The sequence below is a fragment of the Pararge aegeria genome, chromosome 7, assembly GCF_905163445.1.
Source record: "Pararge aegeria chromosome 7, ilParAegt1.1, whole genome shotgun sequence".
In the NCBI taxonomy this organism is placed as follows: domain Eukaryota; kingdom Metazoa; phylum Arthropoda; class Insecta; order Lepidoptera; family Nymphalidae; genus Pararge; species Pararge aegeria.
The window spans coordinates 1,539,978-1,554,140 of NC_053186.1; the positions used below are offsets into that span (position 1 = coordinate 1,539,978).

At 35.7% G+C, this 14,163-nt stretch overlaps 1 protein-coding gene across 1 annotated transcript; it reads right to left on the minus strand.

Moving 5' to 3' along the window:
- Positions 1-4: 4 nt before the first annotated feature.
- Positions 5-8,610, minus strand: LOC120624990 (actin-like protein 6A). Its single transcript, XM_039891883.1, has 8 exons — positions 8,297-8,610; positions 6,400-6,548; positions 5,660-5,886; positions 4,890-5,007; positions 3,394-3,525; positions 2,648-2,798; positions 1,556-1,756; positions 5-761 (listed from the first exon to the last, which is right to left on the minus strand). The coding sequence occupies exons 1-8, from the start codon at positions 8,496-8,498 to the stop codon at positions 658-660; spliced, it is 1,284 nt and encodes a 427-aa protein (XP_039747817.1). The 5' UTR covers positions 8,499-8,610; the 3' UTR covers positions 5-657.
- Between the last annotated feature and the right edge of the window lie 5,553 nt (positions 8,611-14,163).

A 14,163-nucleotide genomic window follows, 5' to 3' on the forward strand; every position in this document is an offset into this window, starting at 1 on the left:
TCAATAATTACTTAAAATTAAGTAGTTACTTATATATTCATTAGTATACACATACGAAATACAATAAAATAATACAATTTAATTCTTAAATTCATTAAAATTACATAGAATACGCAAAACGAAGACATTGGTCAATTTAGTTGTACACAAATCTCTAATCTAAACTGAATTGGATGGTTTGAGATTAACACAGCCATTTGCACTGTGGATAAAGGACAGGCCTCTATTTTTAAGACACTGGCGTAGTAATGAACGCGGCAGTCTTATGAGTGGAGGTATCAACGGGCAATTTGAGAAAATTCGGGAATTCAGTTTCTGAACTTTCTCTGGTATGAAGCAGACTTTGAGCTAGAACCCTACAACAAATACGTACCTTCAAGCGATTAAGCATTCCAGTACGATGCCAGTTAGAAACTGATTAGGATTATATGGTTTTGATACAAATACATACATACTACATACTTCCAACAGGTTAGCCCGCTACCATCTTAGACTGCATCAACGCTTACCACCGGGTGAAACGCTAAAAAAATCTCTGTTTCTTCACTTCATTGCTAACATTGGTAAAAATGAAATTCAAACAATAAACGCGGAACTGGCGGTGACATCTCTCTATATCCAATGTCTTCGCTTTGAACACTTTGAACACAATTAATCCTAGGGGCACTTCCTCTCCAGTTGCCCCTTTCCCCCCTCGTCGTACTCCTGGGAGGAGATCCACATCTGCTGGAACGAGCCGATCGAAGCGAGTATTGAACCTCCTGGAATACAAGATAAGGAATAAGTATCTGTTAGTTCGATAAGATTCTAACAGATGGCGGTATAAGGTAGCTAGTTGACTGGATTGAGTAAGTATGCAACAGATGGCGCTATTAATATAATAAATACGAGTGTTTGTTTGTCATTCCTTCACGACCTAACTAAGCAAACAATCAGTTGAGTAACATATATCTTTTTATCCCAGGAAAACTAACGGTTCCCACGGGATTTGTAAAAGACCGTAATAGACGCAAACGGAGAACGCGGCTAACAGCTAGTCGAATTATAATTACTGAGGGCAAAGTGTGAAATTTTCTAATTAAGTTTACCTATGCGATCGCGTGAATGTTAACTACGATTTAAGAAAGCCATCTAGTGACAAGCCTGTTTCCAGTATCGTAACTTTCGATTGAGTAAGTTATTCTAGGTAGGAAATCACACAATATGCATTGGATGTCTTAAGCAGCGTTACTAAGCTTAACTTGCTATACTCCGCGAAAAGCAGGAGAATCTGTATGGCGTAATTAATAATTTCTTCAATCTTTATACTCCACATAATAATTGGTAAAGTCAACATTTTCATAACATGGTTGTTGTTTTTACAATATTTTAAAGTCAACATATCCTGAGGATGCTCCGGTGTCGGAGCGAAACATGTAAAGAGGGTACTGGGATTGAAAATAATATAAATTAAACCATACAGATTCTCCTAATTTTCGCGAAGTATAGCATGTTAAGCTTAATTTTCATAAGATACACGGCACTCTGTTTATGATTACGTTGCACGTTATCTTACCGATCCACGCGGCGAATCGTCTCTCATGATGGGCGGGCGGGGCACTCGTCTTGAGCCGGTGGGCGGACGGCGCCCGGCTGCTCAACTCCTTGCTCAGCCGTTCAAGCCAGCCGCCAGTACACGCGCCGCCGCCGCACGCGACCACGGCTCCCCACAGCGCCGCCCTGGCGTCCGCATCGCAGGCGGCCGCGGCCGCGCATACTGCGGAAACAAGTGCTTCATTGCAGACATTTTTCATCCCGTACCAAAGACCTCAATTTTAAACACAACGCCACCTGCATATCTGAACGCTCAATTTTTTTTTAATTAAAAATTTAAAAACAAAAATTAATTTATTTCAAGAAGGGCTAATATAAGAACTTTTGAAACGTCAAGTCAGTCTGTAAGTGACTCTACCACCGGTTTAGAAAAATTTAAGAATAGATATGATAGTTTAGGATTCAGAGATTGGTATAGGCTATTTATCTATAAAAATTGCACAGTTTGTTCATGCGATAACGAGGCAGTATAGTCAAATAAAATGTGTATGGTTAGTTTAGTTATGGTAGTGATATTAAACACAGAAAGGGGGGAGGGGTCCTTTCTACGCTACATTCACAAAAACCCAAAATTGTTTTCTTTGTCGGTAAGGTGGTAAATAGCCACGACTGAACCTCCCACCAGACCAGACCAGAGAAAATTGACCCGGGGCGAACCCGGGACCTTTAATTCCACAATTCCTTTAAAACCACAGCGCTCACCGCTGCGCCAGGTAGGTCGTCAAAATTTCAAGGCTAACTGTTCGGCGATTGGACACTGAGTGGCGCCAGCGCCCAAGGTATATCACCTGATAAATATTTTTAATAATAGACACTGAAAAACATTCATGTTCATCACACAAACATTTTCCGGTTGTGTGAATCGAACCCGCGGCCTTCGACTCAGAAAGCAGGGTCGCTGCACCAATCGGCCGTCCAGTAATATTATATTATTTATTGTATTGATAACATCATTTGACTAATTCATACTTAAAAACACAAAATCTGTGTCTAAGGACCCAAAAGCAATAATTAAATTTGAAATTAGAAATTTTGCTCAGTGCTTGCGAGTTACCTAAATGTGGTGCACCCAGGCTCTGTTCGAAGAGGCACTCGGTCAGCTTGAAGCGCTCGGGACCGAAGTCCTGGTGATAGCCCCCAGGGAATTCATAGTGTGCCGCGGGAACCGACGCCGCGGTGCGTTCGTCATATACCGACTCTGATACCTGGAGAGATATGGAATATATTATATTAATATTAGGGATATGACTACCATACTCCCTAAAAGGTTAGCCCGCTACCACCTATAACTGCATCATCACTTACTACCAGGTGAGATTGCAGTCAAGGGCTAACTTGTAGTGGAATTAAATAAATATCACACTTGGCAAAAATTAAGTTTTAAGTAAACTGTGTGTTCAGCTAACTGCAATCGTTTTTTTCCACCACGCTGGCCCAATGTGGATAGGTGGACTTCACACATCTTTTAAAACATTATAGAGAACTCGGGCATGCAGGTTTCCTCACGATGTTTTCCTACACCGTTGAAGTAAGTCAAAGTCAAAGATATCTTTATTCAAGTAGGTCCATAGGTGGCACTTTTGATGCGTACATAAGAATTACACGGTAGTGAGATGATGGCGATAACCACATTCGTAAACTTAAAACTAAAGCTACGAGGTTTCCAAACGCGTCCTGGTCTAAGAAGAAGCCCACAACTTGTCTGTCAAGTGACTTTAATTGCTTAAAACGCATATAACAAAGAAAAGTTAGAGGTGCGTGATGGGATTCGAACTCCCCCTCCTTAAAGCCGTGGCTCACCTGTGCCACGCAGTGCACAAAGTCCTCATACTGCCTCTTCAGCATGTACTGTTGCCACGTGTTCGTCAGACCGGCGGGTAGCGTTTTCAGCGTATATCTGGCACGCTCCCTTTCACGGATTACTTCTTTGCTCTCAAAAAATACAAAAAAAAATAATTTAAAAAAAAAACAATTAAAATACCACCACAGACAAACAGTTTCATCACTTCTAAATATATTGTATGGAAAATTTGGAATTACAATGTTTATAACACACTCAAAACATGTCTTTTGACTTCCTTTGTTTTGTTTGACATATCCGCCATATTGGATACATCTTGACGCTCATCATATAAATCCTTTACTAGCTACACTTTACAGGGCACAGGTCTCCCACAATGAGAAGTGGTTAAGGCCGCAGTCCACCACGCTGGTCCAGTGCGGAATGGTGGACTCCAAACACCTCTAAGAGCATTATGTAGAACTCAATGTAGAAGCAAGTGATATTTGAATTACTTGAAACGCACTTTTTAAAGTTATGTAGCTGGGATTCGAACTCGGACCCCCGAAAGTGAAGTCGAGCTGCTACCCAATGGGCTATCACCGCTTACCCGTGTCGTTGCATAGCTTACATCACTCAAGACGCCAAAGATGTAACCAACAATACCCTTTTTATTAAATGTGAATGACAGTGATGCTATCATTCTTCGAAGCCACAGTATAATATATAACAAGTTCTATTCGGATTTATTTATTTATTTAAACGTTTTATCTGTACACCACTACGTGGTTAGGAAAATAAAGGACGAATAGAGAAAAACTGGAGTAGAATACAAAAGGCGGCCTTATCGCTTCAAAGCGATCTCTGCCAGGCAACCTTAGGATTGGGACAACAAGAGCGAGAACAAATAGGTGGTGTAAAATTATTATAAACCTACATTCAAATAACTACATACGAATACATAAAAAAAATATACACAAATGTGATGTGTATATTTTGATGATGTTCCTCATTCAAATCACTTTACAACCATAAAAGTTGTGATGTAATATGATACTGTGTGAGAATTGGGTTGTAATGTGTTGATAAAATGTAATGACGTTTACCTTTGGATACCAGGCTATGTGATGTGTGTATTATATATTAGTTTATTATTTTTTATATTTATTAATATTATTATTATTTTAAGTGTTATAAGTATAAGTGTGTAATTATTTGTAAGTATGTATGTAATAATAACACACCCCACCAATTGGTTTCTCTTGGTTTTCCTAATCCTAAGGTTGCCTGGAAGAGATATAAAAGGCGGCCTTATCGCTTAGTAGCGACTTAGCGATAAGGCCGCCTTTTGTATGCTACTTTTTAAATTTCCTCTTGTTTTTTTCTTTTTGTGGTGTGGGAATAAAGTGTATAAATAAATAAATATGTTATATCATATCATATGTAAGCATCGTCGAGCATGTGGTGTGGAAAATAAAAACATTATTAAATTAGTCAACTTTAAAAAGATACTTACTGCTATACTATAAATGGGTAACATTTGTATGTGAGCATTGGTGACCATGTGCTTCGCTTGTGCCACCAAGTGGTCACCGCCCACTGGGGACCGCACAGCGGCGCTTACTAAGGCATATCTGAAAACAAAGAGTCATTGAGTTCTACAGATTCCGATGTTGCAGGACTTGTATAAAAAAACATAGCATTTTGGGAAGTTAGAATTTGTGAATTTTCTCTGGTCTATTGAGAACCTATGCATGGTTAATCTAGCTGTGTAGAAATCATAGGGGCATGATCAACCATATAACTCAAATAAGGAAGTGATATGCGGAACAGGTTTCATGAATAGTACTAGTTGCAACACAATCATTATTTTTAAGTACCCTCACTCACCCATAATATTTTGTATGTAGAGTTAAAAAATACTTACCTACTCATAATTCCGAGCGCTGAACGATGAATACCGGTGTAAGGATAAAAGCGATTGGGTTTTTGTTAAGCCATATATTTTTCATTAAATAAATAAAAACAATGATAAATATTAGCTCTCTACCATCTTAGACTGCATCTTACTAATGATGAATTCTATAGTCACTTGTTATCAATCTATGTTGTGGTCCGCCCGCTGTAAAGGGCCCGCATTGGTGGATGCATTTAGTCACTTACTAACTACTAGACCAAGGTGGCCTATGTACATGTAGGTATATCTATATACAGTAAACAGTTCCCTCTAGATCCGTGATTGAGAAACAGGTTCTACCGGCGCCCTAATCAGTAGGATAAACTTACCCATCTATAACAGGAACTGCAGAGGTCTGGCTAGCACCAGCGTCGACAACCAAAGCTGTGGACTTCCCATTAGCGAAGGCTGCTAATACTGCATTCTTTACAAGGAAGAACGCAGGTGCCTGGTATTTCTCGAAGAGCAGTTCTGCGAGCTTTTCTCTTGCGGGCCTGGTTGTCCAAACTGCTTCGGTGAAGAGAGCTGGGTGGTGTTCCGATGGAGATCTAATGACCTGGCAGAGAAATTTGGAATTTATTAGGATTATTTCAAATGTAGTGTCTATCTTCTGCATCTTTGGTTGGCACTGGATTTTTCCCTCTTAAGGAATCTTCAGAATTAGCCTGAAGTTACCCTGTTTCTTTGTGATAGGAGATGAAGTTTGTGCACCATACCTATGTCATATCTAAACCAATTTAAATAATCTTTTTTGTTATATCTTTCTGAGAAATTTTGTGAAGATGTGGTGATATTTTTTTAGGTAGAGGGATCCACGCTAACAGCAATCTTTAATAAACTTTTATAAAATTGTAAAGACTTAATTTTAATATCTCACCAAACTGCTGTCCAGATATTAGTAAAGTTCACTTGTAAATCTAAAGAATATCAATAAAATAAAAATACAAAAACAAACTTAGGACTGTACTTAATAAATTTGCTGCATTTTATCTAGATAACACTAACAGCAATATTTGTGTCTTATATCCCCCAAATTTTGATGTGTGCAAACATTGAAACTCCATCCTACCTTAGAGTAACAATAGTCCAGCATCTTCTCAAACAGGTCCCAGTTGTCAACTTGCCCATCTTTCATGTATGTCTGTACTTCCATGTTGGGGCGTGGAACATGCAGTTCTGTGACATCAATGTAGTATCTGAGCTCATCCTTTTTGGTTGCTAGTAACAAATAAATAGGTTTACATTACATTTTTTTCATTAAATTGAGTAGGGTGTTACTTTTGCAGATGTCTTTGATATATAACAATAAAACTTTAGTCAATTAAATGATCAATAGCTTGGCTACGTCCAGTACTTAACATCCACCTGCCTCTGGCAAACCATAATTGCACATTGTCTTTTTATTTTTTATGCTTATAGTTTTTTTTTTATGCTAGACTGCAATCACACCTGATGGTATGTGATAATGCATCCTAAGTAGCAGCGCGCTTGCCTAGAAGATGCCTATTCACTCTTGATTTGAAGGTACTCATATTGTAGGCACTGGAAGCTGGAAGGTTCCAGATCCTTGCAGTGGCAAATCAGAAACAAAGATGCAAAGCGCTTTATATCAACCACATAGGGATGCAGATACTTACGGTGCCTTCAGTATCTTATCTTATTTAAGTTATGTGAAAGTTCAGTGTATATGAATGCACTGAACTTAACATGACCATACAATTTAGAGAAAACACATAATATATTTATTTATTTAACTCTTTATTTGTACACCACAATGAAGTTAGGAAAACAAAAAAAAATAGAAATATTAAGACAGAAGTAGAATACAAAAGGCGGCCTTATCGCTTAGTAGCGATCTCTGCCAGGCAACCTTTGGATTAGGACAAGATGAGAGAGAGCGGAAAGGTGGTGTAAAATTATTTTAAACGTACATTCAAATAGCTAAATACAAATACATAAACAAAATTGCACAAATAAGAAAAATATAATTAATAAATATAAAATAATAAACTAATATATACTCAATCATACATGAATACTGATGAACATATAGATAATAAAAATAAACATAATCAAGGTATAATAAATGTTGTCATTATTGTGCAAGATAATATGCTTTCACCGCGTTTTTAAATGTACTATTAAATACAATAAATAAAATAATATACCAAAGTGCTGCAAGCTCTTGGTAGTATATAGCAACTAGGTAGAGAACCAGTTGTGTGCGTAAGCTCACTCTGGTGCTTTAATGGTGGAGAAAATCACCAGTATGAGTTACGAAAACTTCAGGTTAAGTTCTTTGTAACTCCCACTGGAAATTTTATTCATTTGATATCATCTGCCAGCTTAATGCATACTTTATATGCACACTAGTATTTTAAACTAAAGCTAGTGAGATTTACAGATTTGTTTTGCCATATGTGAAACTGGGTTTTTAAGCCAGAAAAGAAAGAAGCCTCTTACCCTTTGTAAGAGGCTTCTTTCTTTTCTGGCCTATCAACTCAATTGTAAGTACAGTATTGTGCTATACGTGAAAGCACTAAATAAATGAGAGAAAATCTTTCTTTACTTATAGATAGAAACAATGCATCCTTCTGAAAAGAGTCGAAGCTAATGAACTATATCTATATTAAAGGGTTCCTATGTGGAATTCCATGACATATGGTGAACAATAAGTTCACCTGCGGCTGCCATTTTCGCAGAGTACATATAACATACTAAATTCATTGTAAACCATTATTTATGCAAAATTACGTCAATTTGTTGCAAAAAAAAATTATATTAAAAGAGATTACTCATTTGGCCTTGCTCGTTTACTATGTATATTCTAAGGCTAGTCTCCAACAGTATTGCTGCTCCTTGCGGGCAACGGTATTAATTCTATAAGTATACAATATATCGCGAACGGTAGGCAGTTACGCTGGTAACTAAGCCCGTAGACGCTAACAAAGATATAGATTACTCACAGGTTTGTGTTACATTCCCATCTGGAACCTTCTCCTCAGTTTCCGGTATATGTGTAGCAGGACCCACCCCTATCACCGCCGGTATATCAGCTTTGGGAGTATCCTCCTGAGCATATCCAACCCTCAACGAGTGATGCCCAGGATCGAAGACAAGTGCCCCTATCTCATCGCCTCCGTATAGCATGCCGTTAGGGCCACTCATTTTTCACTTAAAGCTAAACTCACTGTTTAATCAAAACTATTTTTTTTCACATAAATTCAATAAATAAAATGCAGTTTGCCTTGCGAGGCGAGTCGCCGAATTTTTTTAAGCGCATTTGCCACAGACTGTATACAGCAAAATACACGTAGAATACAATAATACATCACAGAAAATGACTACCGATGACAACACCACACAGACAATAACTCTTTTTTTTAAATTGCAGTGGAAATGTGTGAGGGCTGTAGGCGGGCAGCCTTAATAATGACTATGGAGGGTAGAGGTAAGGAGAGTCATCTTATATGGGAGAAAAGTTGAAAAAGTGTCCAGTGTATGCGCTAAATAACAGTTCAAAAATCCTCCACAATGGCGCTGGTGGAGGCACAGGGTATGGTATGAATGTAGCAATCGTAGATGAATTGAAGTATGCCGAGTTAAAAAACTTAATGTCATTATCGACTAAAGTAGTTAATTATTGAGAATTTCAACAACTTACGTTGTACAAAATATTGTGGTAAATATAACCTTACTTCCTTGTATCTCCATACTTCCTTGTTTATTTTTCAAGCCTACTCTAACAATATTTATATTTGGCGCTTCTTTTAAGAGTTACCCTGATGCAAATGTGGCGCCATCCTAATTTAATACATTTTGACGACACTTTTTCATATAGACAGATGACTCTCCTTACCTCTACCCTCCATAATAATGACCGAGAAGATCCCTTTACCTACGAAAACTTACGAAAAAAAGATAGGATATCTGAGTAAGATGATCCATGCGAAGCGCAACAGAGTGTTACATCTTTTTTCAAAGCACTTCATCGTTTTTTTCAACGCTTTACGCACAGACCTTTACGTATCCGGTCAAAACTTAATACTAAGGATATGTTGTCAATAGTGGAGGTACCTATCATAAAGTTTTAATTGAAAGTTCGAAGTGATTTTTGATTTTATTGGTAACTAAGAAAATCTTGATTTCGTCACAGACTCATTTCGCTACATTCACAAGGGCGTAAGGTGTAAAAAAAAATACATCTACAGTTTATTCCTTTTCTGTTATACAATATTTATTTATACTCTTTATTTGTACACCACTCAAACAAAGAAACAAGACAAAAAAGAACAAACACATGAAGAATGAAGCAGGATACAAAAGGCGGCCTTATCGCTAAGTAGCGATCTCTGCCAGGCAACCTTAGGATTAGGAAAACTAAAAAGAAAACAAATAGGTGGGGTACACTATTTAGAACATACATACAAATATCTACATACTAATACATAAACCAGACTACACAAATAAAAATAAATTAAAAATACTATTGATAAATATAAAAAAATAAATATACTAATACATATCTTAATATACCATAAATACTTAAATATGAGTTTGAGTAGATAAATAAATAATAATAGTCGTCTTTACTGAGCGAGATAATGAGCCTCAACAGCATTTTTAAATATGCCCAATGACTTCGACTGTCTTATGATCAATGGGATACAATAGTTCTTCTAGTAACAATAATTTCGAATATCTTCAAAAACAACCTATTTATTAAAGGTTGCTTGTGAAGTTAGACTTTGTAGAGCTAGGGCGCAGCGCGGCGTTTAGAGGATCTGAAAACTATTCACATTGAGAGTCATATGATCTTGCCAACATTTTACATGAAAATTTGGTGGGATAGCTACTTTCTTAATCTTAGTGTTGCCAGTTTTAAGCACTTTATTTAGTATTCTTTTTTGGCATTATTGATATCCAAACTGTAGCCTACTCCTACCTCTAATATACAGTTTAATTGAAAAAAAAAATGTTCCAATAAGACGTAGTTCTATGGAGTAGCTTGCGTTAGAAGGTTGAGCTATTTAACCACGCTAATATAATACGACTCAAGTAATTTAAGTAAGTAGCAGATGCCAACAGTTGCCTCAACTAATTGGCTCATTAGTCTATAATATTCATTAATCCTATTTTATAATATTCCTACTTACTATGGACAAGTCATCCGACAAAAACTTTCGTATTAAAACTAAATACTATCTTTTTTTTAAATTTAAAAGCGTTATAGTCAAAATCAATAATTTCCATTGTAGAAAGTATGTCTACCAATAGAATATTTTCAATTTCTTTATCCTCACTAATATTATAAATTTGAAAGTAAATCAATAAACTTGATTTTCTGCATAGATTTAGATTGAAAGGACGGAGAGTAACATAGGATATTTATCTCAGGAAAACAAACGCTTCCCACGGGAATAAACCTGGGTGAAGTTCGCGGGCAACAGCTAGTAATTAATTAATTAAAAAAACAAAATAATGATCAACACAAATATTTATTGATACAACACAAATGCTATTGTTAATATTTTACCAATTCTATTAACGTACACAAAACCTTAAATCGTTAAGTTTAAATTGCACCTACTGCAAGGACTTGAATTTTAGTCTTGAAGTCTTGTGTACAAAAGAATTTATGGCTACATAACATCGAACATACAAACTATTTGAGTCTAAATATCTGATTCTAAATGCCTTTTCGCCGAACGACATATTTTTCTAACGCAGTAAGTGCCCTTTTTATATATAAGTAAATGAATAAAAGAAACTAAAGGAAACGAAGCAATAATAATTACTAGCTTTTGAGATTTTGTGACAAACGCAGTTCAATTTATTTACTTCTGTAAAATTTCAACGTAGTTGAAAACTTTACTTTTAGATGGAATTGTTGAGTAGTTTCGAGTATACTTTAAATTCAAATGAATCAATAGACAATATTGTTTTAAAGTCACAAATCCTATGTTTCTAATTTTTATTCTATAAACGTTTCGTTAAAACCACTGTTTTTAAAATATGAGCTCTAAACTAAGCATTTGTTCAATTTTACTATAACGTTATATTGTGTCAGTACTTAAATACGACCCTACAACTGCGTGCATTCAAATCATATTCTGAAGGTAAGTTCTGCATTTGAAAATATGGTCGTTTCAGCAAAGGCTGATAGTACATCCAGAGTCTGTGGCTAAACCAAATCCTTTATAAAACTAAATTGACAGGTCTACAAAGAGTTGTATCCCCACAGGGAAAATTGTGGAAAGACAGCACTTTAAGTACACTACCTAGTCAATTTTGTTTAAGAGGATTTGTGTACAAAGAATTGACACCATTGAGTTACTACAACACATACCTATATCTGACATATTTCGAACCTACTTAGACAATTAGGTATTATAGAAACACGCATATTAAGTCATTTACTATAGTCATCGATTCTGGAAACAATATAATCTTCCTTTATGGGATTTATTATGAAAAATTTCTCGGCTACAAAATAATGCACAACATTCAAGATGTAGACAGATGAGTTTATTTTGGTGCTAGTTCGATTGTCCACAAATGTTTTAGCTAAACTATATTTTACAGGTTTTTATATGGCAGCACTAGAACTGTCAGTTTAGGTTAATTAAGAATTTGTATTAATACGTTTTAGCATTCACTGAGTTACTGTATCACTTACATTATGACATAATAACCTACTAAGATATTAAATTTAAAGAAACAGATAGGTACTCATGGTAATTTATTTTGAAAACACTATCTTGCTTTTTATAAGAATTATATATGCTACAAAAGACCAAAAAATGCACGTGTGATTTTTCATTTAAAGATGGGAAATATATTGCTCTTTTATACTCATTTTTTTAAATCATTTATCTCAAATCAGCTTGTTGTGTTGCGATATTATCTGCAGTTATTTGGAAAACATAAAACATTAGCAATCAAATATACTTACACCAATTAATAATGGAAGGAAATTGACAAACATTGTTATTTGTATGAACGTTATTTGTATGAACATTGTTATTTGTAGGTAGGTAAAGAAAGATTAAAATAAAATGATCGCACTTATTGACAATAAAATAATGATATGATACAAATTAATAATTCGTTAGTAATAAACTCATAGGAACTATAGAAAAAGCTCCTGTTAGTTTGTATTAATTGTAAACAGTAGGTATAAAATATCATAAGAAAGTACATCTAAACGTATAGTGTTTCAAAAATTATATTAAGTTGAGTAACTTTGCCAAAGTCTCATTTGAATTTTATGATTGGATGCTACTGTTATTTTTTTTGGTAATTAGTTTATTCAGTTATAATTTACCCACGAAAAATTAAAAGCTTTTTGGATGTTTCAAAAAATTTTAAAATAAGAAAAAGCGAGGAGAATAATTTTTATGAATTCATTTCATAAAAAGAATTTAATATTCAAATTCAAATTCAAATTCATTTATTTCAAGTAGGCCTACTTTATAAGCACTTTTGAAAAGTCAAGTATGCATGTTTGTGTGACTCTATCACCGGTTCGGAAAGCAGATTCTACCGAGAAGAGCCGGCAAGAAACTCAGTAGTTGCTCTTTTCCAACATCAACATTTACAATCATTTTGCTATCTTGCGGGAGATGAGAGCGAGGCTGGCTGCTTCCATTCTACCTTGTCATTGAGGAATTCATCAAATGTATAGTAACCTCGCTGTACTAGATGCGTTTTTACACATTTTTTAAATGTATGCATTGGTAGGTCAAGAATTTCCTTAGGAATCATGTTGTAAAAGCGTATACTCAACCCCACAAAGGAGTTCTGCACCTTTCGCAGACGATATGCAGATATCACTAATTTATGACCGTTTCTGGTAAGTCGATTGTTAATTTCAGCTTTTGATTTATAAAGATTAATATTTTGCCTCACAAAGACTATATTACTATAAATGTATTGCGAAGCTACTGTAAGAATACCTATTTGTTTAAATTTTTCACGAAGCGATTCGCGTGATCCAAGTTTATATATTGATCGTACGGCTCTTTTCTGTAGTATAAATATACTTTCAATATCTGCAGCTTTTCCCCACAGCAAGATCCCATAGGACATAATACTGTGAAAGTATGCGAAATAAACAAGCCTAGCTGTTTCAACATCGGTAAGCTGTCTAATTTTCCTGATTGCATATGCAGCTGAGCTGAGTTTACTCGCTAGGCTTTCTATATGGGTACCCCACTGTAGCTTACAATCTAGGGTCACTCCTAGAAAAACAGTGGAGTTTTCTATTTCAAGTGTTTCTCCATTTATTATGATGTTTTTATCAATTTTTTTTACGTTAGGCAAAACAAATTCCAAACACTTAGTTTTTTTTGCATTTAAAAGTAAGTTATTAACAGTAAACCAGTCTGACACATGTGACAAAGCACGGTTTACGTCGTCAAAATTATCTTTGTTTCTATCAGTCTTAAAAATGAGAGATGTATCATCTGCGAACAGTACAATCTCACAAGTGCCCCTGACATGGTGTGGCAGATCATTTATATACACCAGAAACAATAAGGGACCCAAAATTGAGCCTTGTGGGACACCCATTAAGGCAGATGATCCCTTAGACTTTATGTCTTTTACGCATACCCTTTGAACTCTATCACTTAGATAAGAGGCAATTAAATTGAGTGCAACGTTTTTGATGCCATAGTGGCTTAGTTTTAATAACAACGTTTTGTGTTCAACGCAATCGAATGCTTTGGACAGATCACAGAAAACACCAATGGCATTCTGCGAACGTTCCCAGGCATCGTAAATATGCTTTATGAGTCTTGCGCCTGCATCCGTTGTACTACGACCTTTA